The sequence below is a fragment of the Pristis pectinata genome, chromosome 6 (assembly GCF_009764475.1).
Source record: "Pristis pectinata isolate sPriPec2 chromosome 6, sPriPec2.1.pri, whole genome shotgun sequence".
Taxonomy (NCBI): domain Eukaryota; kingdom Metazoa; phylum Chordata; class Chondrichthyes; order Rhinopristiformes; family Pristidae; genus Pristis; species Pristis pectinata.
In genome coordinates, this window is record NC_067410.1 from 49,195,361 (window position 1) to 49,221,947 (window position 26,587).

Here is a 26,587-nt window from a genome sequence, read left to right on the forward strand (position 1 = left end):
ATGATAATGTTGGGTGGAGACAGCTGAACAGGGATTGGGGGCAGGGGGAAATCAGAGTTTTGTAGAATTAAGGGCCAAACCAAGAGGCAAAGCAAGCTAACAAGGCACACATCAAAGCTGTAAGTGCCAGGCTGGAGGACAGGCCATTCAGAACTAATCAAGTCAGGAACATTAGCACAAAGGGGGGTTGGGATGAAAGGGCCAAGGGAGGTGCATTGACATCTTTTCTAATGTGTTACTTTCTCCAGTGTGTGGCAAATCCAGTAGCACAGATATGTAGAAAAGTTACTTCTGTAGCATTGTCATTTCTGTATTCTGTGACATGCACAAAAGGGTATGAGGGAGTGTACAAATACAAATGTTTGGTACAGATAAATATGGACATTTCTATCTCATCCCATCTAGAGAACTTCCATGAGGCTACAGTTTTTTTGACACAATGTTGTAGCACTTAGTGCCACTGCCTCAGAGGTCGACTCAGGTTCAATCCCATCCTTAGGGGCTGCCTGTGATGTGGGGGCTTCCTCTCACCTACCAAAAGTTTGCTGATTGGTAGGTTAATTAGCAACCTAATTGCCCCCTAGGAAACATGGATGACAACAGAATTGGGAGGGTGGCTGTAGTTGATGAAGGTGCGAGGAGGAAAAATGGGATCAGTGTAGAAAGGGGCTGATGGTTGATAGGTATGGAAAGGTCTGTTTCTGGGCTGCATGACTATACAAAAGTGATTATTTGTCTTGAGATTCAAAGAGTGAAACATTATTGGGAAGGATGGTGGGTAGGGAAGAAAGCATGTGTACACACTGGGGGCAGGGAAAGAGTCATACAAGTCATCATTTAATGCTTCATATCAAAAGAAATGCAGTGCCACATTTTAAAAAAAATTATTTAATGGTCAAGAGAAAACCTTCTAAACAAAATACTAGTATTAATAGATAACTGCACTGTACAGGAAGCTCAGGCTGTGTGAAAAATTGGACAATCAATTTTGATGAGCAGAGGAGAATGAGTCACTCAGTGAGGGGCACTCCTTCAAGGCTAGGAGAAACAATGCTCAATGTCAGCACAAGCCAGGCTTGCACCGAATTCCTTGCTGTTCCCCTGTCTTCTCTACCAGGCTGGGGCAGAGTCTCAGTACCTTAAAGAAAACTAAAAGCCCTTTATTTCTGGCCACAATAGGCAAATATCACCAAGTCCCCATAAACAGCATCTCTACAAATGAGGGAGAAAGGTGAGGTCACCCCAGTCACATTCAACCCTTCATTTCCTCAATACCTCCATTTTCCACTATTCTGCAAACAGTGACTGCAGTTCCTTGCTGATTTTCATGGTTAACCTGGGATCAATTCTCAGTGCCTCCTTCACCCTACAGATTTGTTTTCAGAGAATAGAGATAAAAAAAATACCTGGGCATTGTCACAGAACCTCTCTGAACTAGAACATCAAATCAAGTTTGGGGCTCACAATGTGAGCAATTGAGAAACAGTTCGACTTCCTCAAAACTGTTCACACAAAACCCTTCAAGACTGGTGACTAACCCAGCCAATTGGGACTAGTCTGAAATCAAGAGCCAAAATGACAAGCAGTATAGAACAGTGTTAACATTGGGAAAAAAAAAGTTCTTTTATCTTTGGGCATCTGCTGGCATGGCCTTTCATTAAACTACTCAGAAAAATCAGTGAACATCAAATTTTGGACAACTTTTAAGTCCTCCACATCCTAACTTCCTCGCCTCCCAAACAAAAAAAAATACAAGCTCTACAAACAGCACCTCCCAAGAATCAGTATTTATAACAAATCATGCCATTAAAGACCCTTTTTTTATTAATAAATACAAAAAAGTGAAAAACCAATGGAAAATGTACAGTTATGAGATGGTGGCAAGGGCTTCACTAGAGATCACTTCGTGATTTGGCAGCATGGGGTGCGTACTTCGGCATCAGGTCAGTGATTTTCTGGATGAAGTCTGATTTTTCTGCACAGCCTTTACAAGACTCGCCCCACTCATCCAGGATCTTCTTCAGTTCCTTGACCCGTAGTTTCTTCAGATCCACTGTGCTCAGATCCACCTGCTTGTCTGTCATTTGGCAGAGCAGAGGAGAAAGACAGGTATATGGTCAGTGGTGTTATCCTCAGCCCCTTTCCCAAATTAAATTCCTCCATCCAAGGAGACAGTTGTGTGCACCAAACATTTGTAGGTTTGCTCACTTTCTCTGGACACTGCTAACTTCACTCCATCAAAATTAGGGATTTGCACATACATGTTACTTAAAGCAGTAACTGAACATCAGACTGCACTTAATCCTGCAAACTGAACCAAGCCCTTGTTCCACAAAGTATAGCAGCTCATTGGTCTGCAGCTGAATGACAATGCAAGAAGCAATTAGCATTTATTTAGTGACCCCAAAGCCAACCTGTGGGACAGCCAGGTTGTAAATTTTATTTGTTTGTGGATACTGCTGACAATGCCATATTTACTGTCTATCCTCTACAAAGCTGGGAATTAGAAGTCAACATCACTGGTGGGTCTGGAGTGGCATATAGGCCAAACCAGGCAAGGATGGCAGATTTCCTGAAGGACATTAGCAACCAGGATGTCTTTGTTGTTAAGTGACTATTCAGTATTTCACACTGATCATTTTCTGTAATTTCAAAGTTGCTTAACTTTGAATTTCCCAGCCACCTGGTCAAAGGTCTAGATCTCTGGTTACTAGTCCAGCAACTTAACCACTGCGCTACTGTAGTTCATTATCAAGATACATAGCCAAGCAGCAAATGAATGGATGACCAGATCTGTAAGCTGTTGGGCACAGGATAGAGTGGCCTCAACACCAGGCAATGCACTTTTTTTTAAAGTTATGCCATAGCAATTTTCACATCCGTCCAAGAGTGTAAACAGGATCTGACTATGAAAAACCTCTCAGAATTGTCAGCTCAGATTATGTGATCAGATTTCTAGAACTGAACCATAGCCCACGCCTTGTGATTTAGATGAGCATTACCACTGAGCCAAAAGTGCTTTAGTTCCTCGCTAATTAGTGAGTTCACCCATTTTACTCATCCCCAAAAAGGAGGCACAGATAAAAAGAAATTCCAATGACCCTGCAGGCTTGTAGTTGCTGTTCATCAGCAAATGCTCTACCCATTTGTGATGTTCTTTTTGTTCAAATGTCACTGCTGGTAGATCCCTAGTGTCCTGGCCAACATTCAGTTCTCAACCAATGCAAATAGAACGGTTATCTGCCAATTCAGCTTGTGACTTCTTATATTCAGAATGAATACAATTTCTTTCTCAAACTCCAGGACAAAACAGCAGAACTAAGTGAGCCACACTAATGATGGGATAATTAAAACAAATACTGGAAGTACTCAGTACATCAGGCAACTGTGCAGAATGAACAGCTGACATTTCAATCTGCAACCTTTCATCAGAAACACTTATTAGAAGTTGATCAACCAATATCACTAATTTTTTTACCTTGAGCTAATTATATTTTAATGCACCACTTATTTCACATAGTGCTTATTCTTCCAAACTAAAAAGTATGAACTTCAGACATCAATTAACAATTATTGTTCACAAACTGTGCCTATATAAAGCAAACCTAACTTGTTTCTTTAATACTTAGAACCACTTAGGAATCACCAAACAGATGGAACAAGGAAGTGAAATGTCCCTGTGCAGTGAAAGCATGATGACTGAAGTTTCCAGTTTCACAGATGAAGCTACTAGGCTCAATAGCTCCTTTCACCCATCATACCCAAGAGTTGCTTCTATAGGTGGGAGGTGGAGTGCTGATATTGTGAAAAATATTCTATGGTGGATTTCATGCAGCAGTGAACAGCAAGATAAAAAGTGTATCCATATTCATTTGTATTTCCTTTTGACACAAGAGGCCATTTGGAATAATCTATGACAGCTCTCAGAACAATCCCTTTGTATACACCTATTTCCTTGTAATTCATTTGCTTACACATCTAACTCTTCTGATTCTCTTGCCACCAAGATACACCAGGAGCAATTTATAACAGCCAATTAACCTAATAGCACATCTTTGGGACATGAAAGGAAAACAGAGCACTCAGGGGAAAACCAACACCAGCCACTAGCAAATACAAATATCAAAAGGAAATGGATCTGCACCTTAACACATCTATCCTAGCTCTCCCCCCAGATAGGTTCTCCTTAATTATCAAGGTACAATCTGTTTGGGGAAAGCATATTAGAAACATTTTGAGCCCTGCTTTCTGATATCATTCCTGAACTATTGTAGCTTTTACAATTATGCTCACTTGTTCTAGATTCACATTCAAGTAAATATTTACCTCACCAAATTCCCTAATTAAAAATGTTTCAATGAAGTCATCCCTCAATCTTCTAAACTTAATAGAACATCAATTTACACATTTCCTTCATAACACGAATGCCCGAGTGCCACACCTCTGCCCCTACACCACTTACCATATTTCAGATCACAAATTTGATGGTCTGATTTCTTCAGTTTTTCACATATTTTATTAATTGGCACATGATTGCTCATTGGTTTGGAAACCTCTTTGATTATTCTGGTGGCTGCATCACTCGTTGCTCCAATGTAATAGCACTGAAAATAAAATTATGCATTAATGGCTGTACTACCCACAGTTCTCCTTCCCCAAACTGCTTTGAAGTCTAATAGCTGTACTTCCTTACTTAGCTTTAATTATGGGGTGCCTAGGGTATGGGCCTTCACCAGACATGCCACTGACCATAATTTGTCAATACAGTTACTCCTAATAGACCCATGGCACCATTCAAAAATTTGAAAGAATACTGGATTTAATCAGGCCATTATGAATAGTGAGCCCGAAATGCAACAGTCCAAAAGGTCCTGGTGCCACTGCTAACACAGGAATTTAGAAATATTTAAATTAAATACATCCCATTTTGAACAGGTAAAGCTACATCAAGCTGGCAAGTTTTATCACTGGAAATACCAGTTAACAACCACTTACAAATCTGTTTTCCTTGCCCTTGACATCCTTGCACGCCTGAATTAGTTGTTCCCCTATCACGTCTGGAGTGAATTTTGCATTTTGCTCAACTAGTGATTTGTAAAACCGTTCCAAGAATGTTGTACACACTGCAAAACAAAATTTGAATATTTGGTTTAGCACAAAACAAGAACAAGTTTTCTGCTTTTTGAAGGAAGCGCAAGCTGTTATGCAACATTTAACTATTTGCCTGCCTAACCCTACTTACGCCTACTTCGTTTACCTTTGAATAGGGAGATGCAGTTTTAAATTTATGCCCGCTCATTCCCTACTCTCCAGTGAAAATAATGCTTCTTATAAATTGGACAATTACTGCTGTATTGCAGGGAGACAAAGACCTTTGATGTAACTGATCATAAATCAAAAGCCTGAGTATTCTGCACATGAAAGTACAGAAGCTTCTCAGCAGATTGTAGAAATGTGCCCATTTGCAACCCATAACAATGTAGGAGCAATTTTATCATTGGACTGGAGGGGCCCTGGCTCTTCGGGCCCCTTCTATCAAAATTCTAGTGGGCTACCTACTAACAATCTTGCCAAATGCTTTTCTCAGTGTTGCTTTCAGAGACAGATGTATCCAATGTCACAATACCTAGTTTCACTTTTGTTGCTGGCCTTGCTAGGATATTGTGGCCACATTGCCATTCCCTAACAACTAACAATTCTTTCCGCCTGTGCCAGTTGAATGGGGATAAAAGGTCAGCCAGGTCAGGTGGAATTCTGATCACAGAGAAACAAACAAGGTGGCAGGTGCCCTTACAGCAAAACAGGTGTTTATATCCAGTGATTTTATCCAATGCAGCCAGCATGGGAAACAGCACCCAAGTTTAAACAAGTTAAGGAATTAAAAAATAGTTTAGGATAAGTAAAATAGCAAGTAATTAACTTTAATATATTCTTTAGCTGTTAGGTAATTTAACAAAGGCATGGTTGCATTCCTCAGGTCCACGGAATGCACATCCTGTGCCTATCAGGAACTCTGGGACTATGTTCTTGCTTGACCATTCTCCCTCTCTGTGCAACTGAGCCACTCATGGTACTATGGTTCTGGCTCACAGACAAACCTCAGTGACATCAGTTGGAGAAGCTTGAGCAGCAGCTGACATCACTGATATTGAACTTGAACAGAGCCAAGACTATAGCACAAGTGGATCAACTGTACAGGGAGAGAGGATTAAGTAATAGTTATAGGAAATTCCACAAATAGGAGAGATTTGTTGGAGGGGCAATGGTCTGTTGCCTCCCTGTAGCAAGGTGAAGAATATCAGTTGGTTGCAAAGATTCTGGAGGGGGCAGGGAGCAGTGAGTGAACAGGCTAAAATTGTGGACCATGTCAGTTTCAACAACATAAGTACAGAAAATCAAAGTTTATTGTCATATACACAAGTACACTATGCACAGCTGCAATGAAAAGCTTACTTGCAGCAGCATCCTGTTGGCTGATTTTAAGGAGATACGAAAATGAACAAGGAGCTCAAAAGATGGACCATTTCTCATGCCACATGAGAGTGTAGAAATAGGAAGACAGCACAGACACTCTTTGGCAGCATGACTGAGCCGTTAAAGTATTTTATATCAGCTTTCACCAAGATGCTGCTGAGTCTCAAAAAAAGGATGATCTGGTTGAGATCCTGGGTGGTAAAATAATCGAGTACAAGAAAGGCTACCTACACAAAGTGAATAAATAACTTGGTCTTGATGGGATGCAACCATATTGCTGAGGGAAAGGTGGAAACTGCAGAGGCCCTGGCCATAACCTTCAAAACATCTGTCATGTCAAGGGTGGTGTTCAAAGATGTTACACACTTCAAAATCAGAATGCTCTGAAAGAATGTAGGGATGAAACAGGTAATTACAGATTAGCCAGTTTAACAATAGTGGTGGGGAAAGTTCTATAAACAATTAAGGGCAGCTTCGGCAGTCACCTGGACAAGGGATGGATTAATCAGAGAAAGCCAAGATGGATTTGATAGATATGTCAAACTGACATGAAATTTTTTTTTGCTGTCATGGTGGCAACAGTGCTGCTACTCACAGCTTCAGGGATCCAGGTTTAAGCCTGACCTTGAGAGTTGTTAGCATTGAGTTTTCATGATCTTCATGTCTGCACAGACCAGGAAACTGGAGTAAAAAAAGGCCATTCAGCCCCTCAGGCTTACATTACTATTCAACAAGTTCACACCCTACCCTCTACCTTAAAGATCACTTTCCTGCCCAATCCCCACATCCTCAAATTTCTTTAATATCTAGAAATTCATCTACCTGCTTTGAAGGCAGGTAATGACTGAACCTCCACTGCTCTCCAGGTAGAGAATTCCAAAGTTTCTCTTCCGAGTGAAGAGATTTTCTTTCAGCCCCTATACATCATTGTTAGATATTTAGTAATATTACATTTTTTATTTCCTCATATGCACAAGCCCATAGCGTCCCATTATTTCTGTGAGTTCTCTCTTGTAGAGAAATTTTGTTAAGTTTCTCTGGCATATCCTCAAAATCTCCCATCATTGCCAGGATTTGCTTTTCCACTCTGCCCTTCCCCATCTGCCCATTGCTTCTCAGCTGGATCCACATCACTTGCTAGCTCTTACTCCACCCCTTCCCTTCACCTTTTTAAACTGGCCATCTCCACTCCATCTTTGTCCAGATGGGGGTCTTGATCCAAAACACCGAATATCCATTTCTTATCAGATTCCTTCTACTTCAGCCCTTTGCCTCTTCCACTTATCACCTCCCAGCTTCTCACATCATTCCCTATCACACCCTCCTCCCCCCTCTCATCTGGACTCAATCATCACCTGCCAGCTTGTGCTCCTCCCTCTCTTATTCTGGCTTCTGCCCTCTTCCTTTCCAGTCCTGATGAAGGATCTCAGCCCAAAACATCGACTGGTTCATTTTCCTCCACAGATGCTGCCGGACCTGCTGAGTTCCTCCAGCATCTTGGGTTCATTGCTCCAGATTTCCAGCATCTGCAGTCTCGTGTCTCCTTCCACAGATGCTGCCTGACTCAATGAATTCCCCCAGCATCTTGGTTATCACTCCAGATTCTAGCCTCCGCAGTCTCATGTCCACATATTTACCCTCGCTACTTTCTTTTTTTTTAATAAAAGGAAGACAGACCTATGGAAGCTCCTGGTCACTTGGTTTCTTACCAGTTTACTTTCGTATTCTATTATCCCTTTATCAATTTCTTAGTCATCCTTTGCTGAATTCTAAAACACTCCCAATTTTCAGGCTCACTGCTTTTTCCAGCAACCATGGTTGGACCAATTTTCCAGTTCCATTTAAGTACACTATTGTAAATGTAATTTCTTGCAAGTTGTTGTACGTTCACCTATAACGCAATTTTCCCAATGTACCTCAGCTAACCTGTTACTCGTTCATAGTTTATTTTGATTAGATTGATTTCAGACCAACTTTGAAAGGGAAGTCGTTCAATGTAAAATTCTAGCATATCATGGTCACATCTCTGGAGAATCTGGATAGTAAAGACACCTACATTAGACTATAGTTTATTGACTACAGCTCCATCTTCAATACTATAATTGCAAGCAAACTCACTACCAAATTTCAAGATCTTGGACTCAACACCTCCCTTTGCAACTGGATCTTTGACTTTCTGACCAACAGACTGCAACCAGTAAGGATAGGCAGCAACACCTCTGGCACGATTATTCTCAACACTGATGCCTCACAAGGCTTCATCCTCTGCCCCCTACTCTACCCCCTTATACACATGACTGCGTGGCCAGATTCCACTCTAGCTCCATCTACAAGTTTGAAAACGATACCGCCGTAGTGGGCCATATCTCAAATAATGATGAGTCAGAGTACAGGAAGGAGATAGGGAACTTAACAACATGGTGTCATGACAATAAGTACGTTCTCCCTGTGTCTGCATGAGTTTCCTTTGGGTGCTTTGGTTTCCTCCCACATTCCAAAGACGTACGAGTTAGGAAGTTGTGGGCATGCTTTGTTGGCACCAGAAGCGTGGCGACACTTGCAGGCTGCCCCCAGAACACCCTACGCAAAGATGCATTTCACTGTGTTTTGATGTACATGTGACTTATAAAGATCATATATCAATGTCAGCAAAACAAAAGAGCTTGTCATTGACTTCAGGAAAGGGGGCAGTACACATACACCTGTCTACATCAATGGTGCTGAGATTGAGAGCTTCAAATTCCTAGGAATGAATATGACCAATAGCCTGCCCTAGTCCAACCACACAGACGTCACGGCCAAGAAAACTCACCAGCGCCTCTACTTCCTCAGAAGGCTAAAGAAAATTGGCATGTCCCCTTTGACATTCACCAACTTTTATCTATACACCACAGAAAGCATCCTATCGGAATGCATCACGGCTTGGTACGGCAACTGCTCTGCCCAGGACAGCAAGAAACTGCAGAGAGTTGTGGACATAGCCCAGCACGTCATGGAAACCAACCTCCCCTCCTTGGACTCTGTCTTTACTTCTTGCTGCCTCAGTGAAACAGCCAGCATAATCAAGACCCAACCCACAAGGTCATTCTCTCTCCTCTCCTCTTCCATCAGGTAGAAGATACATGAGCCTGAGAGCACGTACCACCAGGCTTAAGGACAGCTTCTACCCCCACTGTGATAAGACTATTGAATGGTTCTCTTGTACGATGAGATGGACTCTTGACCTCAATCTACCTTGTTGTGACTTTGCACCTTATTGTCTACCTGCAATGCACTTCCTCTGTGGCAGTGACACTTTATTTTATTGTTTTTACCCTGTATTACCTCAATGCACTGTATAATGAATTGATCTGTACAAACAGTATGCATGACAAGGTTTTACTGTACCTTGGTACAAGTGACAATAATAAAATCAATACCACTTCCCTAGGGATTTCTTTACAAGTAATTTACCCTCTCCCATTTCAGAGTGCCAGCCAATTAGCTTACCAACCCATGTGTTTGGAATGCAAGAAACCCACAAGATCATGCAGGGAAAAATGCAAATTTCACAAATAGCACCAAAAATCAAGATTAATAGTAATTAAAATAGCAACAAACTAGAGGGCACAATTCTAAAAAGGGCACAGGAAGAGAGAAATATAGAACCATAGAACAATACGGCACAATACAGGCCCTTCAGCCCATCATGTTGTGCTGCCCTTCAAACCACACCTAAGACTATCTAACCCCTTCCTCCCATATATCCCTCTATCTTAAATTCCTCTATATGCTTATCTAACAATCTCTTGAACTTGACCAACATATCAGCCTCCACCACCACCCCAGGCAGCGCATTCCATGCACCAACCACTCTTTGGGTGAAAAACCTCCCTCTGACATCTCCTTTGAACTTCCCACCCATTACCTTAAAGCCACGTCCTCTTGTTTTGAGCATTGGTGCCCTGGGAAAGAGGTGCTGGCTGTCCACTATCTATTCCTCTTAATATTTTATACACCTCTATCATGTCTCCCCCTCATCCTCCTCCTTTCCAATAAGAAAAGCCCTAGCTCCTTTAGTCTCTCCTCATAATCCATACTCTCCAATCCAGGCAGCATCCTGGTAAATCTCCTCTGCACCCTTTCCAACGCCTCCACATCCTTCCTATAATGAGACGACCAGAACTGGACACAGTACTCCAAGTGTAGCCTAACCAGAGTTTCATAAAGCTGCATCATTACTTCGCGGCTCAAACTCGATCCCACGACTTATGAAAGCTAACATCCCATAAGCTTTCTTAACTACCCTATCCACCTGTGAGGTGACTTTCAGTGATCTGTGGATATGAACCCCCAGATCCCTCTGCTCCTCCACACTACCCAGAATCCTGCCATTTACCTTGTACTCCACCCTTCCAAAGTGTACCACCTCACATTTCTCCGGATTGAACTCCATCTGCCACTTGTCAGCTCAGCTCTGCATCCTATCAATATCCCTCTGTAAGCTTCGACAGCCCTCCACACTATCCTCAACACCACCAACCTTTGTGTCACCTGCAAGCTTGCTAATCCACCCTTCCACCCCCTCATCTAAGTCATTAATAAATATCACAAAATGTAGAGGTCCCAGAACTGATCCCTGTGGGACACAACTAGTCACAGTCCTCCAATCCCAATGCACTCCCTCCACCACAACCCTCTGCTTTCTACAGTCAAGCCAATTCTGAATCCACACTGCCAAGCCTCCTTAGATCCCTTGGCCTCTGATCGTCTGAAGAAGCCTACCATGTGGAACCTTATCAAACGCCTTACTAAAATCCACGTAGACCACATCTATTGCACTACCCTCATCAATCTGTCTGGTCACCCCCTCAAAGAACCCTATCAGGCTAGTGAGGCAAGACCTTCCCTTCACAAAGCCATGCTGGCTGTCCCTAATCAATCCATGATTCTTTAAATGCTCATAGATCCTCTCTCTTAGAATCCTTTCTAACAGCTTACCCACCACAGACGCAAGGCTCACTGGTCTGTAATTCCCTGGACTATCCCTACTACCTTTTTTGAATAAGGGGACAACATTCACCACCCTCCAATCCTCTGGTACCATCCCCATGGCCAACGAGGACTCAAAGATCCTAACCAACGGTTTAGTAATCTCCTCCTTCACCTCACGAAGCAGCCAGGGAAATATTCCATCAGGACCCAGGGAAATATTCCGTCAGGACCCAGGGACTTAGCTGTCCTAATATTTTCTAACAACTCCAACACATCCTCTCTTGATATCTACATACTCTAGAACATTACCCTTACCAACACTGTCCTCAGCCTCATCAAGACCCCTCTCCTTGGTGAATACTGAAGAGAAGTATTCATTGAGATATAGGTGCACAGATTGACAAGGTGGTTAAAAAAAAGCTTATGAGCTTTATAAAATGGCAGAGAGCACAAGATCAAGGAAGTCACAATCAACGTTTACAAAACACTGGTTTAGAATCCTGCATCCAGTTCTGCGTGCACTCTTTAACATACAAACTTTCTGGAAAAGGTGCAGAAGAAATTTACCAAAATGATTGCAGAGATGAGGAAATTTAGTTATGTGGATACACTGGGGAATCTAGGATCATTCTCCTTGAAACACAGGAAGTTGTGAGGGTCCCTAATAGAAGTGCAGACAAAAACCGTTTGCATTGACAGAGTAGTCAAGATCTAGGAGCATAGAATCAAGATGATTGGTAAAAGAACCAAAATTACTAGAGAAATTTTTCCTCGAAAATACAGTGAGTGGTTAGGGTTGGTGACATACTACCATGCGCAGCAGTGGAAGCAGATTCAATCAATTCAAAAAGGGATCTAGATAAGTATCTGGAAGCGATAAACTTGTATTGCTATGAGCAAGAAAAAGGGAGTGGAGCTAATTCAGACTGAATGGCTTCCTTCTGTGCTGTAATCATTGTGAATTCCATATCTAGGTTACTGCTTCAACAGCATAACCATCAAGTTACTTCCTCTGGTAATGCCAGAAAGCAAATTTCTGTCTGTTTCAACGGTGATTGTACCTGCATCCAATGACCTACATAAATTGAGACCTGGTATTGTTACTACCACCGAGGAGCTGGAGTAGAGGCCCAATAAAATAAAGCAAACGCTGTATAATTAATGAGCCTGCCAAAAACCTTTTATCTGCCACTGCCAATGGATAGAAGCTGCCATAGTTCTTAAGTGCAGTGAAAACTGAAACCAAACGAACCTCTTCTAGATTAATCTCATTTTCGCATTCATTAATTAGAAATTGAGTATCCTGCTCATATTGGCACAAATAGGCTCCTCAGATTTACCACTCAGTTTTTAAGAAACAGTAGTGGATTTCTACTGGTGTTACTCAGCAAGTTTGAGGTCATCTTGAACAGCAATCTTATATGATGCAGTGCACAGCTACACTTTGTCAGGAGAGTAAGGTGACATACTCTAATCAGCCAACCTTTTCAAGTCTGCAAGTGCAACTACAGCACATCTGATTAGATATTGAAAGGGTGAGCAGCTTCAAGTTCCTGGGTGTCAACATCTCCGAGGATCTAACCTGGGCCCAACACATTGATGCAATCACGAAGGCAGCTCGCTGGTGGCTCTAGTTCATTAGGAGTTTGAGAGGATCTGGTATATCACCAAATTTCTATAGATGTACAGTGGAGAGCATTCTGACTGATTGCATCAAAGCCTAGTATGGAGGCTCCAATGTGCAGGATCACAAGAGGTTGCAGAGGACTACAGACTCAGCAAGCTTCATCACAGGGACAACCTTCCCCACCATTGAGGGCATCTTCAAGAGGTGGCACCACAAGCAGCAGCATTCATCATTAAGGACCCTCACCATCTGGGACATGCCCTCTTCTTGTTACTACCATCGGGAGCCTGAACACCCACACTCAATGATTCAGGAACAGCTCCTCCCCCTCCACCATCAGATTTCTGAATGGTCCATGAACATTACCTCATTATTTTTTTCTTGCACTAACTTTTTCTTTAAATTAATGGTAACTTTTGTGAAATCAGTGATAATAAATTGATTCTAGGAGAGGAGGCTTGTAGACCTGCAGTCAATCTTAGTTAAAGCTTATCTTAAAGAAAGCTTCATTGAAGAAAGGAAAAACAGATGTGACAGGATCATGTTTCATTGCTGTCTGTGGGATCTTTCTAAAGTGGCATTGTGACAAAAGCAACTGTCCACCAAGAGTGATACCTTAGTTGCAAGGCACTTTTGCATGCTTTTTGTTATAATACATCTGTGCTTTTATTATTTAAAATTCATATTATTTTTATTCAGCAATCACATTTTAAGGTTGCTACTCAAGATTTAATCCCTGCATTACTAAAATGAAATGCAGTTTTTCCATTAGGAGGGAAATCTCATCTCACTTTCTACCCTCTCAATTTTTTTCGAGTCAATTTCCTATCTTGTTCCTCTCATTTAACTAGTTACCCCTCTCCCACATTCTGGCGCATTCCCCTTAATCTCCCTTATCCGCTTCACTTTACCCCAACCTCCAGGACACTAATTCACCCCAAGAAAAGAGCAAGACCGGGGTTATCAGCTTTAGAAGAGACTGAGGGAAGATCTAACGACAGGTAAACAGTTATGAAGGAGTAAGATACTTGTAGGTATCGTGGAACCTAAATCAGCGTCTGAAAATGGGAAATTAGATACACGAAATGATCTGCAGGGATACAGAAAAGGATCAGGATAGGGGCCTTTGGGACGCCGTAAAATACTGCGCAAGGAAGAGGCAGCGAGCAAAGGCAGGTCAAAGGACGGAGGGGCGGCGGTTGGGGTCCGGAGCGCTCAACCCGAAGGGGCGATGGAGGGGGGAAGCGGTCGGCAGCGCAGGCACTGCGGGGGAAGGGCCAGGAGTGGGATTACACCGAGCCCCCCCGCTCCCGCCTCCACGGCGCCGGTTCCTACCTTCACACTCTCCTTCTTTCAGCGCCTCGGACGGCACCACAAAGAAGACAAAAGCCGCAGCCACACCGCCCACCACCAACATCCTACCGAGCCGCTGCATCTCTACACTGCGCCGGGCCGGGCCGCGCCTCGGTATCCACCGGCAACACGCCGCACCACCAACCCAACGCTTCACACGCCTATTGGTCCACGTTTTCTCCCGGCATTGCCCCGCCCCTCGCAGTCTCGCCATTGAGAGGTCAATCGATGTGTCACTCAGAGTACATCATTCTTACGTCACGCTACCGGCTTGGGTTGCACCCGGCGAGGTCCCCCAGCGGCCAGTTGGCGTCTTATGATTGGCCGCGCAGCAATCAACCAATAAAAATCATACACCGGGTCCCTGGAAGTGACGCCTTTTCCTAGAGACGAGCTGAAGGTGGTGCAGTACGTCACTGTGGGGCAAAGAACTTGACTTCCGGTGGCCATTTTAGGAATTGGAAGGCCGTGAGGAAAGTTGCCTGAGCTGACTCCCGCTCTTCGTGGCCGCCGCAGTAACCCTGGTGTCTTACCTAACTTCAGACTGCACCTGTAGTTCAATCCTCGTCCTTTCCCCACGTTCCTTCGACGTGTTTAACTTTTGCTCGCCGGCCTCAGCCTTCACGTGGTCGCACGTCAGCCACTCAGGGCGAAGACAGCGAGTGAGTGCTGGGCGCACGGTGCACTGGGCGCACGGTGCACTGGGCGTTACACTGGTATTAGCTATTTCGTGCTCTTAGACAACAGAAATTGTTGCCAAAAATAGAATCGTAGAGTACAGGAACAGGCCTTTCGGCTCAATGTGTCCATTGCCATCAAGTAAACATCTATATCAGTCATTTTCCAGCAATCGGTCCATGGCCTTCCGTGTCAATTAATTGTCCAGATACTTAAATATTGAGTGAGACTCTGCCTCCACCGCCCTTTCAGGCAGCATGTTCTAGATTACAAACATTTCCCTTTTAAACCGTCATCCCTTTACTCCAGCCCTCTACCCTCTCGTTTAGGACACCTCTGCTGTGAATAAAATTTCTTCACCAACAGTCTTTTCTGTGCTCCTTATCAATTTGTATATCTCTTGCTTCCCTCCCACCTCCAAGCCTCCTCTATTCCAAAGTAAACAAACGTAGCGTATTCAGTCTCTCATAAATGAAATGTTCCATCACAGGAAAAATGGCAGTGAATCTTCTCAGCACCCTCTCCAGTGCAATTGCATTCTTCCTATTGTGTGATGATCAGAACTGGACTTAATTCTCCAGCTGTTTCCAGCCCAAGTTTTATAAAGACGTATCATGACCCCCTTGCTCTCGCATTCTAATGAAGGCATATATCTTTATGCCTTTACCACCTTATCTGCCTGAACTGCCATGTTCAATAATCGTTGGACACTAAGGTGCCTTTGTTCATCAATATTGCATAGGACCATAGCATCATTGTTTCTGTCCTAGAATTATTAATTGTTGCAAAATGAATCACCTCACTTATTAGTGTTAAATTCCAACTGCCATTGCTCTGCCCACCTTAACTAATCAATGTCATGGTCCCAGTATGAATCCCTGTGGTCTACCACTGGTTACGGGCTTCCAATCAAGAAAACAACCTCCACCCTCACCATCCTATTACCAAGCAAATTTTGGATCCTCTGTGGGACCATGTCAAAGGCCTTACTGAAGTTCACATAGACTATATCAACTCCAGTGCCCCTATCAGCACACTCCATTACCTCTGGAAAAATTCAGTCAAAATAGACAGAATCTCCCACTAACAAAGCCTTGCTTACTACCTTTAATATCTGCCATTCCAAGTGTATACTAATTCTGTCCCTCAGAAATCTTTCTAATAACTTTCCCAACTATTGATATTAGACACAGGTTTGTAATTACTTGGCTTATTAGTTCTTCTTAAATAAAAGAACCACATTTGTGCTCCTCTAGTCATCTGTTACCTCACCTGTGGACAGTAAAGATTTAAAAATCTATTTCAGGGTTCCAGCAATTTCTTCCCAAAGCTGCCTGGGATACATTTCATGAGGTCCTGAGGATTTATCCACCTTTAAGCCTGCTAAGAATCTAACATGTATTTTAATGGTAACTTGTTCTAGAATTTCACCACTTCCCTCCACCCTCCGCCTCCAGATTTTCCCAAGTAAGATGTACTTTTCCTTTGTAAGTACAGATGAGAAATATTCATTTAAGACCTCACCTATGTCCTCTGACTCCATGCACAGATTCGCTGGTTCTTAATGGGCTCCACTCTCCCTGATTACCCTCTTGACTGTATTATACATAAAATGCTTTTGTATTTTCCTTAATCTTGTCTGCCAGTGATATTTTATGCCCCATGTTACCCTCCTAATTTTTTTAAAGTACTTCCTTACATGCTCCTGTTGATCCTCCCCTGTTTTCAGTTCTCAATATTTACCATGTTTCCTTTTTCTTTATTCAACCCTCAATATTCCTTCATGTCCAGGGTTTCTTGGACTTGTTGTCCATATCTTTAACCCTTGTGGAAACTTGTTGACCCTGACCTGTCTGTGTTTCACTTTTGAATGACTCCCACATGTCAGATGCAGATTTACCTGCTCCCAGTGTACTTTTGCCATGTACTGTATTGTAATGTTGTAATTGGCCTTCTCCAAATTCAGGCCCTTAATTCCCAGTCCGTCCTTATCCTTTCCTGGAACAACGTTGAAAGAATTCTGGTCACTATTTTCAAAATCCCTTCCCACCACACAGCAGCCACTTGCCTGGCTACATTCTCTAGTAAGGCTGTCAATGTATTGGTTCAAAAAGCTCTCCTCAATGCACTTTAAAAATTCCATCTCCAAGCCATTCATTTTAAGACAATCCCAGTTAATATCAGGGAAGTTGAAGTTCCCCACTACTGTAATTCTATTATTTTTACATCTCTTTGTGATTTACATACCTGCTATAACTCACTGCCTGTTACAAATCCTGTAGTACACTCACAGCAAAATAATAGCCTCCCCTTTTTGTTTCTAAGCTCTATCCCCACATTTGAAGAATCTTTTAGGATATACTCCTGTAGTAATGGAATCCTTAATTAACATTGCAATGCCACCTTCTACATCCTCTCCATTCCCCATGTCATGCCTGAAGATTCTACACCCTGGCTTGCTGAGTTGCTAATCCTGCCCTTCTTGCAGAAAATTGTTAACATACTTGAAATGAGTTCTCAACCCTTTTGAGGTACCAAGTGTTGGAGATCAAGCCTCAGGATGTTGCCACAGGAGCTCAAGAGAAAAACATTAGGGAAATTATAGGCTTTTTAGAATTTTTTTCATTGATCATTTTTGTTTATGAGAGATGAGGGGAAAAAGATGATGGTCAAGATTAATGTAGTTTGACCGCAGAGTCTGTTTGCTTTCCTGCTAAGTAGGAGGGCAGTATACTGGAAGACTTGACTAAAAAGAGCAAAAGAAGTAGAAGCAGAAGAAGGCTAGTCAGCCATTCAAGATCACAGCTGAACTTTTACTTCAGTGCCACTTTCCAGCACTAATCCCATCTTCTTTGATTGTCTAAAAACTGTTGCTCTCCATCATGAGCGTGCTGATGACTGAGCCTTCTCAGCCCTCTTGGCTAATGAACAAAGATTAACTATCTTAGAGTCATAGAGTTATACAGCATGGGAACAATTCGGCTCAATTTGTCCATGCCGACCAAATTGTCTACTTGAGTTAGTCCCATTTCCCTGCATTTGGACCATATCCCTCTAAACCTTTCTTATCCATCTACCTGTTTAAATGTTTTTTTCCCATCTCTACCACTTTCTCTGGCAACTCGTTCCATATACCCGCCACCCTCTGTGTGGAAAAAGTTGACCTTCAGATCCCTTCTAAATCTTTCCCCTCTCACCTTAAAACTATACCCTATAGTTTTAGACTCCCTACTGCCCTGCCCATGTCAATCCTCTTGGTCATTTCTTCAAACAACAATCAGATTCCTGAGATATGACTTCCCATACACAAAGCCATGCTGACTATCCCTAATCAGTCCTTGCCTTTCCAAATGCAGGTAGATCCTGCTCCTCAGAATCCCCTCCAGTAGCTTTCCCATCACTGATGTTAGGCTCACTGTCTTGTCTTTGCAGCCTTTCTTGAACAAAGGCCCAACATTAGCCACCCTTCAGTCTTCTGGTACTTCACCCATGGCTAAGGAAGATAAAAATATATCCTCCAGGGCCCTAGCAATTTCTTTCCTAGTTTCCCACAATGTCCTAGGATAAACTTGGTCAGGCCCCTGAGACTTGTCCATCTCTGTGAAAGTATTTCTTCTTAGCTTTGTTCTGAATGGCTGACCCCTAGTATTGAGATCATGACCCGTGGTTCCAGACACCCCACCCAGAAGAACTCACCCTTTCAAGCCCTGCAAGAATGTAGTACATTTTAATGAGATAACTTCTCATCCTTTTCAATTCAAGACGGTATGGGGTCACTCTGCTTAATCAGTCCTCATACAACAAACCTGCCATACTAGGAATCAATCTGTAACAATGGTTATATTTCTCATTAGGTGGTTTATTATTGTCACTTGTACCGAGGTACAGTGAAAAGCTTGTCTTACAAACCGATCGTACAGGTCCTGTAAGGACAGGAAGGTGGACAGAGGGGGTGGGGTGGCCCAAGTTGGTGAGGAATGAGATTCAGTCCCTTGCAAGGGGGGACATTGAATCAGGAGAAGTAGAGTCTGTGTGGATAGAACTGAGGAACTGTAAGGGCAAAAAGACCCTGATGGGTGTTATCTACAGGCCTCCGAACGGTGGCATGGATATTGGGTGCAAGCTGAATAGTGAGTTAATGTGGGTATGTGGCAAGGGTAATGTCACAGTAGTTATGGGGGATTTCAATATGCAAGTGGACTGGGAAAATCAGGCTGGTACTGGACCCCAGGAAAGGGAGTTTATAGAGTGCCTCCGGGATGCATTCTTGGAGCAGCTGGTACGAGAGCCGACCAGGGAGAGGGCTATTCTGGACTTAGTGCTGTGTAATGAGCAGGATTTGATAAGAGAACTCGAAGTAAAGGAGCCATTGGGAGGTAGTGACCATAACATGATAAGTTTTTATCTGCAGTTGGAGAGGGAAAAGGGAAAATCAGAAGGGTCAATTTTGCAGTTGAACAAAGGAGACTATGGAGTCATGAGGGAGGAGCTGGCTAAAGTTGACTGGGCGGGCATCCTAGCAGAATTGTCAGTGGAACAGCAATGGCAGGTATTCTTGGGAATAATGCACAAGGTGCAGGATCAGTTTATTCCCCAGAGAAGGAAAGACTCAAAGAGGGGAAAGGGGCCACCGTGGCTGACAAAGGAAGTCAGAGATAGCATTGTGTTAAAAAGGAAGAAGTATGGCAGAGCCAAGCTGAGTGGGAAGATAGAAGATTGGGAAATTTTTAAGGTGCAGCAGAATTTAACTAAAAAGGTAATTCAGGAAGAAAAAATGAGGTACGAAGGCAAGCTAGCCAGGAATATTAAGGAGGATAGCAAAAGCTTTTTTAGGTATGTGAAGGGAAAGAAGTTAGTTAGGAACAATGTTGGACCCTTGAAGACCGAATCGGGTGAAATTATTACGGGAAATAGGGAGATGGCAGTCGAATTTAGTAAGTACTTTGGATCTGTCTTCACGGGGGAAGACGTAAGAAATCTCCCAGAGGTAGACTAATGGGGCTGAAGACTGACAAATCCCCAGGTCCAGATGGTCTGAATCCCAGGGTACTAAAGGAGGTGGCTCTAGAAATTGTGGATGCATTGGTGATCATTTTCCGATGTTCCTTAGATTCGGGGTCAGTTCCTGAGGATTGGAGAATGGGTAATGTTATCCCACTTTTTAAGAAAGGAGGGAGGGAGAAAACGGGGAACTATCGTCCAGTTAGCCTAACATCTGTGGTGGAGAAGATGCTAGAGTCCATTATTAAGGATGAAATTACGGCATATTTGGATAGCAATGATAGGATTGGGTCGAGTCAACATGGATTTACTAAGGGCAAATCATGCTTGACTAATCTACTGGAGTTTTTTGAGGATGTAACCAGGAAAATAGATGAGGGAGATTCAGTGGATGTTGTATACCTCGACTTTCAGAAGGCATTTGATAAAGTGCCGCACAGGAGATTGGTGGGTAAAATTAGGGCTCATGGAATTGGGGGGCAGGTATTAACATGGATAGAAAACTGGTTGGCGGATAGGAAACAAAGGGTAGGGGTGAATGGATGTTTCTCAGAATGGCAGGCCGTGACTAGTGGGGTGCCACAGGGCTCGATGCTGGGACCGCAGCTGTTTACGATCTAGGTTGATGATTTAGATGAAGGCATTGTGAATAACATTAGCAAGTTTGCTGATGATACAAAGTTGGGTGGCAGTGCGACGTGTAGAGGAAGTTAGGAGAATTCAAGGTGATTTGGATAGGTTGGGTAAGTGGGCAGATACTTGGCAGATGAAGTTTAATGTGGATAAGTGTGAGGTTATCCACTTTGGGAGCAGGAACAGGAAGGCGGATTATTATCTGAATGGTGTGGGGTTAGGTAAGGGGGAAATACAAAGGGATCTAGGAGTCCTTGTTCATCAGTCACTGAAAGTGAATGAGCAAGTGCAGCAGGCAGTGATGAAGGCTAATGGAATGTTGGCCTGTATTACAAGAGGAATTGAGTACAAAAGCAAAGAGATTCTTATGCATTTGTACAGGGCCCTGGTGAGACCACTCCTGGAGTATTGTGTACAGTTTTGGTCTCCAGGGTTAAGGAAGGATATCCTGGCTATAGAGGGCGTGCAGCGTAGGTTTACGAGGTTAATTCTGGGGATGTCGGGACTGTCTTATGCTGAGAGGTTGGAGAGACTGGGATTGTACACGCTGGAATTGAGAAGATTGAGAGGGGATCTGATTGAAAGATACAGGATTATTAAGGGATTGGACAGGATAGAGACAGGAAATATGTTCCAGATGTTGGGGAAGTCCAGGACCAGGGGGCATGATTTAAGAATAAAGGCTAGGCCATTTAGGACAGAGGGGAGGAAAAACTTCTTTTCCTAGAGGGTTGTGAATTTGTGGAATGCACTGCCTCAGAGGGCAGCGGAGGCCAATTCTCTGGGCACTTTCAAGAAGGAGCTAGATAGGTTTCTTATAGATAGGGGAATCAAGGGATATGGGGACAAGGCAGGAACAGGATATTGATTGTTGAGGATCAGCCATGATCTCAAAATGGCGGTGCAGACTCAAAGGGCCAAATGGTCTACTTCTGCTCCTATTGTCTATTGTCTAATTCATTACACAGTGCAGTTACATTGAGTTAGTACAAAGTGCATTGATGTAGTACAGGTAAAAACAGTAACAGTACAGAGTAAAGTGTCACAGCTACAGAGGAAGTACAATGCAATAAGGTGCAAGGTCACAACAGGGTAGATCGTGAGGTCATAGTCCATCTCATTGTATAAGGGAACCGTTCAATAGTCTTATCACAGTGGGGTAGAAGCTGTCCTTAAGTCTGGTGGTACGTGCCCTCAGGCACCTGTATCTTCTACCCAATGGAAGAGGAGAGAAGCGAGAATATCCCGGGTGGGTGGGGTCTTTGATTATGCTGGCTGCTACACCAAGACAACGAGAGGTAAAGACAGAGTCCAAGGAGGGGAGGTTGGTGTCCGTGATGTGCTGGGCTGTGTCCACAACTCTCTGCAGCTTCTTTCAGTCCTGGGCAGAGCAGTTGCCATACCAAGCCATGATACATCCAGATAGGATGCTCTCTATGGTGCATCGGTAAAGTTGGGAGGCAAGACTTGTGCACAATATTCAATATGTGGTCTCAACAGGGCCCCATATAATTTGATTAAGACATAGAACCATAGAACAATACAGCACAGAAAACAGGCCATTCGACCCTTCTAGTCTGTGCCGAAACATTATTCCGCTAGTCCCACTTCCCTGCACCCAGTCCATAACCCTCCAGACCTCTCCCGTCCATATTTCTATCCAATTTATTCTTAAAGCTTAAGAGTGAGCCCGCATTTACTACATCAGATGGCAGCCCGTTCCACACTCCCACCACTCTCTGAGTGAAGAAGTTCCCCATAATGTTCCCCCTAAACCTTTCCCCTTTCACCCTAAAGCCATGTCCTCTTGTACTTATCTCTCCTAATCTAGGTGGAAAGAGCCTACTCGCATTAACTCTGTCTATGCCCCTCATAATTTTGTAAACATCTATCAAATCTCCCCTCATTCTTCTACGCTCCAAGGAATAAAATCCTAACCTGTTCAATCTTTCCCTGTAACTCAACTCCTGAAGACCCGGCAACATTCTAGTAAATCTCCTCTGCACTCTTACAACCTTACTGATATCCTTCCTATAGTTAGGTGACCAGAACTGCACACAATACTCCAAATTTGGCCTCACCAGTGACTTATACAACCTTACCATAACATTCCAACTCCTATACTCAATACTTTGATTTATGAATGCCAGGATGCCAAAAGCCTTCTTTACAACCCTGTCTACCTGTGACGCCACTTTCAGGGAATTACAGTATGTATCTGAACTCCCAGATCCCTTTGTTCCTCCGCACTCCCCAGTGCCCTACCATTTACTGTGTATGTTCTACCTTGATTTGTCCTTCCAAAATGCAACACCTCACACTTGTCTGCATTAAATTTCATCTGCCATTTTCTGGCCCATTCTTCCAGTAAAATCTCATGTACTCAGATCCTCTTGTTGCAAAGGCCAACATTCCGTGCCCCTTCCTAATTACTTACTGTACCTCTGGACACAAACAGCTTCCAAGCTGTCACTAAAAAAACTTAAATTTTTCTACTCTTATCAATGCGTACAACCTGACTTTTTCCCCATTATATTCCACATTCCATGTCCTTGTCCATTCACTTAACCTGTCTTATATTCCTCCAGAAGTTTCTGCTCATCCTCCTCACAGCCTAGGATGCCACCTTCCTTTGTACTGTCAGCAAACTTGAATATATTATTGGAATTGGTTTATTATTATCACCTGTGTTGAGGTACAGTGAAAAGCTTGTCTTGCTTACTATTCATATAGGTCAATTCATTACACAGTACATTGAAGTAGTACAAGGTAAAACAATACAGAATGCAGAATAAGCATTGTAGTTACAGAGAAAGTGCAGTGCAGGTAGACAATAAGGTGCAAGATCATAATGAGGTCGATTGTGAGGCCAAGAGTCCATCTTATTGTACTAGGGAACTGTTCAATAGGCTTATAACAGTGGGATAGAAGCTGTCCTTGAGCCTGGTCGTACGTGCTTTCAGGCTTTTGTACCTTCTGCCTGATGGGAGAGGGGAGAAGAGAGAATGTCTGGGGTGGGTAGGGTCTTTGATTATGCTGGCTGCTTTACCGAGGCAGTGAGAAGTAGAGACAGAGTCCATGGAGGGAAGGTTGGTTTCCGTGATGTGTAGAGCTGTGTCCACAACTCTCTGTAGTTTCTTGGTCCCGGACAGAGCAGTTGCCGTACCAAGCCATGATGCATCCAGATAGGATGCTTTCTATGGTGCATGGATAAAAATTGGTGAGTGTCAAAGGGGACATGCCAAATTTCTTTAGTCTCCTGAAGATGTAGAGGTGCCGGTGAGCTTTCTAGGCCGTGGTGTCTACGTGGTTGGACCAGGACAGGCTATTGCGACCTTAGCACCGCTGATGTAGACAGATGCGTGTGCACTGTCCCCTTTATTTCCTGAAGTCAATGACCAGCTCTTTTGTCTTGCTGACATTGAGGAAAAGGTTTTGTCATGACACCATGTTACCAAGCTCTCTGTTTCCTTCCTGTATTCTGACTAATCGTTATTTGAGAAACGGCCCACTGGTGGAATCATCTGCAAACTTGTAGAGGGCGTTAGAGCAGAATCTGGCTATGCAGTCGTGAGTGGATAGGGAGTAGAGTAGGGGGCTGAGCACCAGTGTTGAGAATAATTATGGCAGAGGGGTTGCTGCCTATCCTTATCAATTGCTGCCTGTTGGTAGGAAGTCAAGGATCTAGTTGCAAAGGGAGGTGTTGAGACCCAAGTCTTGGAGTTTGGTGATGAGTTTGCTTAGAATTATAGTATTGAAGGCGGAGCTGTAGTCAATAAACAGTAGTCTAATGTAGGTGTCTTTACTGTCCAGATATGAGTGTAGGGCTAGAGAGATGGCATCCACTGTCGTCGTCATGGCTATCCCTCGAGGTTGAGGATGATGGTCTTTGTTCCGTGGATCTATTTATGGGCTCTTAAGTGGCTTATGAGTCCAATCTTGGCTCTGAAAGTTCTTCCGCATTCAGGACAGGTAGTTCCAGATGGCAGATCGGGCTTTGGTTGTTGCTGCCTCTCTTTCCATCTTCTCTTTTTCTCTAATTCTGCACATCTGTTGGCTTCAAAAGTTGCTGTTCCTTCTCGGATGATGGTTTGCCAGAGTTTCCTGTCCTTGGCATTAGTTTCCCAATTGTTGATGTCGATGTTACATTTCTTCATGTTGGCTTTTAAGACGTCTTTGAATCTCTTCTGTTGTCCGCCTCTTTTACGTTTGCCTACTTTAAGCTGGGAATAGAAGATTTGTTTCAGCAGACGTTTGTCTTTCATCCGAACAACATGACCGCTCCACCTTAGTTGGTTCTTGATAACGTGGGCTTCAATGCTTGTTGTTTTTGCTTCATTTAGCATGCTGACGTTGGTTCTTCTATCTTCCCAGCTGATATTTAAGATACTTTGGAGACAGCATTGATGGAACTTTTCAAGTGCCTTCAGATGTCGTCAGTATGTTGTCCAAGTTTCTGATGCATACAGGAGCGTTGGGATCACCACTGCTTTGTACACTAACATTTTAGTGTCTGTTCGGATGTCACGATCATGAAAGACTCTTGTTCGGAGATGTCTAAATGCTGTTCCAGTGCATTTAAGATGATGTTGGATCTTGTCATTAAGGTCAACATTGGAGGAGAGGAGACTTCCAAGATATGGAAAGTGGTCCACATTTTCCAGGGTTGTTTCGCCAAGTTGAATTGATGGTTCTACCCGATTTGTCTCAGTTGGTGATGGTTGGTAGATGATCTGAGTCTTCTTGGAATTGATGGTAAGTCCAAGTTTCGTGTACACACGGTTGAAGGCAGTCAGAATCTGTTGTAGGTGATTTTCTGAGAGAGCTGCAACACAGTTGTCGTCTGCATATTGGCAGTCTAATGTAGGTGCCTTTACTGTCCAGATGGTCCAGAGATGAGTGTAGGGCCAGAGAGATGGCATCCACTGTAGACCTGTTTCAGTGGTAGGAGAATTACAGTGGGTTGAGGTTGTCTGGGAAGCTGGAGTTAATGCATGCCATGACCAGCCTGTTGAAGCCCTTCATGATGGTGGATGTCAGAGCCACTATGGCACGTTACTGTGTTTTTCTTAGGTACCGGGATAGTGGTCTTCTTAAAACAGGTGGGAACTCAGATTGAAGCAGGGAGGAATTAAAAATGTCTGCAATTACCCCCCGCCAGCTGATCTGCCCAGGATCTAAGGACGTGGCCAGGGACACCATCCAGGCCAGATGCTTTCTGTGGCCTCACTCTCTGGAAGACTGATCTTGCATCCGCAACAGTGACTGTGGGTTCAGGTGCATTGGAGTCTGTTGGGGTGGGTGGTGACATACCAATCCCCTTCTGTTCAAAATGTTCATAGAATGCGTTAAGCTCATCGGGAAGGGATGCGCTGTTGTCAGCAATGCTGCTCGACTTTGTAGCCTGTTATTAGCATGTAAGCCCTGCCACAGCTGATGGCTGGTCTGGGACTTGATGTGGGGTAAGTCATTTTGGGATGGGAATTTGTGTCTGGACTTTCAAGAAAACATCCACGAGAGTTGGTGACCCTGTCACCCACCTAGATGGTTTTTAGTGGTGTTTCTTGACAAGTGAGTGTTACCAATGATATTGCGTAATCTGCCTGCTTTTGATGTCATGGGATCTGTTACATCTCTTTGAACAGGCAAAAGGTACTTTAATGTTTGATCTGAAGGAGAGGGAAATCATAAACTGGAATGGCAGTCTTAATACTCAAGAACAGGGGAACTTAATTCGAGAATTTATTCACCTGGAAGTCCAACTGAGCTGTGGTGTGAGGGGTTTGGATCAAGGTCACTTGTCAGCCTGTCCAGTAGGAGTTAATGCTTAAGGTCTGATGGGATAAA

General features: G+C 43.4%; 1 protein-coding gene and 1 long non-coding RNA gene across 2 annotated transcripts in view; one reads left to right on the forward strand and one right to left on the reverse strand.

Annotated features, from left to right (window-relative positions):
* Window positions 1-816: 816 nt before the first annotated feature.
* manf (mesencephalic astrocyte-derived neurotrophic factor) lies at window positions 817-14,678 on the reverse strand. Its single transcript, XM_052018197.1, has 4 exons — window positions 14,411-14,678; window positions 4,996-5,123; window positions 4,463-4,604; window positions 817-2,077 (listed from the first exon to the last, which is right to left on the reverse strand). The coding sequence occupies exons 1-4, from the start codon at window positions 14,640-14,642 to the stop codon at window positions 1,893-1,895; spliced, it is 687 nt and encodes a 228-aa protein (XP_051874157.1). The 5' UTR covers window positions 14,643-14,678; the 3' UTR covers window positions 817-1,892.
* Window positions 14,679-14,865: 187 nt separating this feature from the next.
* LOC127571140 (uncharacterized) overlaps window positions 14,866-26,587 on the forward strand; it is a 43,613-nt gene continuing 31,891 nt past the window's right edge. Inside the window, exon 1 of the long non-coding RNA XR_007956449.1 lies at window positions 14,866-15,090. This is a non-coding gene — a long non-coding RNA (uncharacterized LOC127571140). The remainder of the gene's footprint in view (window positions 15,091-26,587) is intronic.

Coding starts and splice junctions, on each gene's coding strand:
- manf (XM_052018197.1), bottom strand. CDS start 14,642: ATGGCGAGACTGCGAGGGGCGGGGCAATGCCGGGAGAAAACGTGGACC. Junction 5,124..14,410: donor GAAAGAAGGAGAGTGTGAAG/GTAGGAACCGGC, acceptor TTTGTTTTGCAG/TGTGTACAACATTCTTGGAA. Junction 4,605..4,995: donor AGGGCAAGGAAAACAGATTT/GTAAGTGGTTGT, acceptor TTTTATTTTCAG/TGCTATTACATTGGAGCAAC.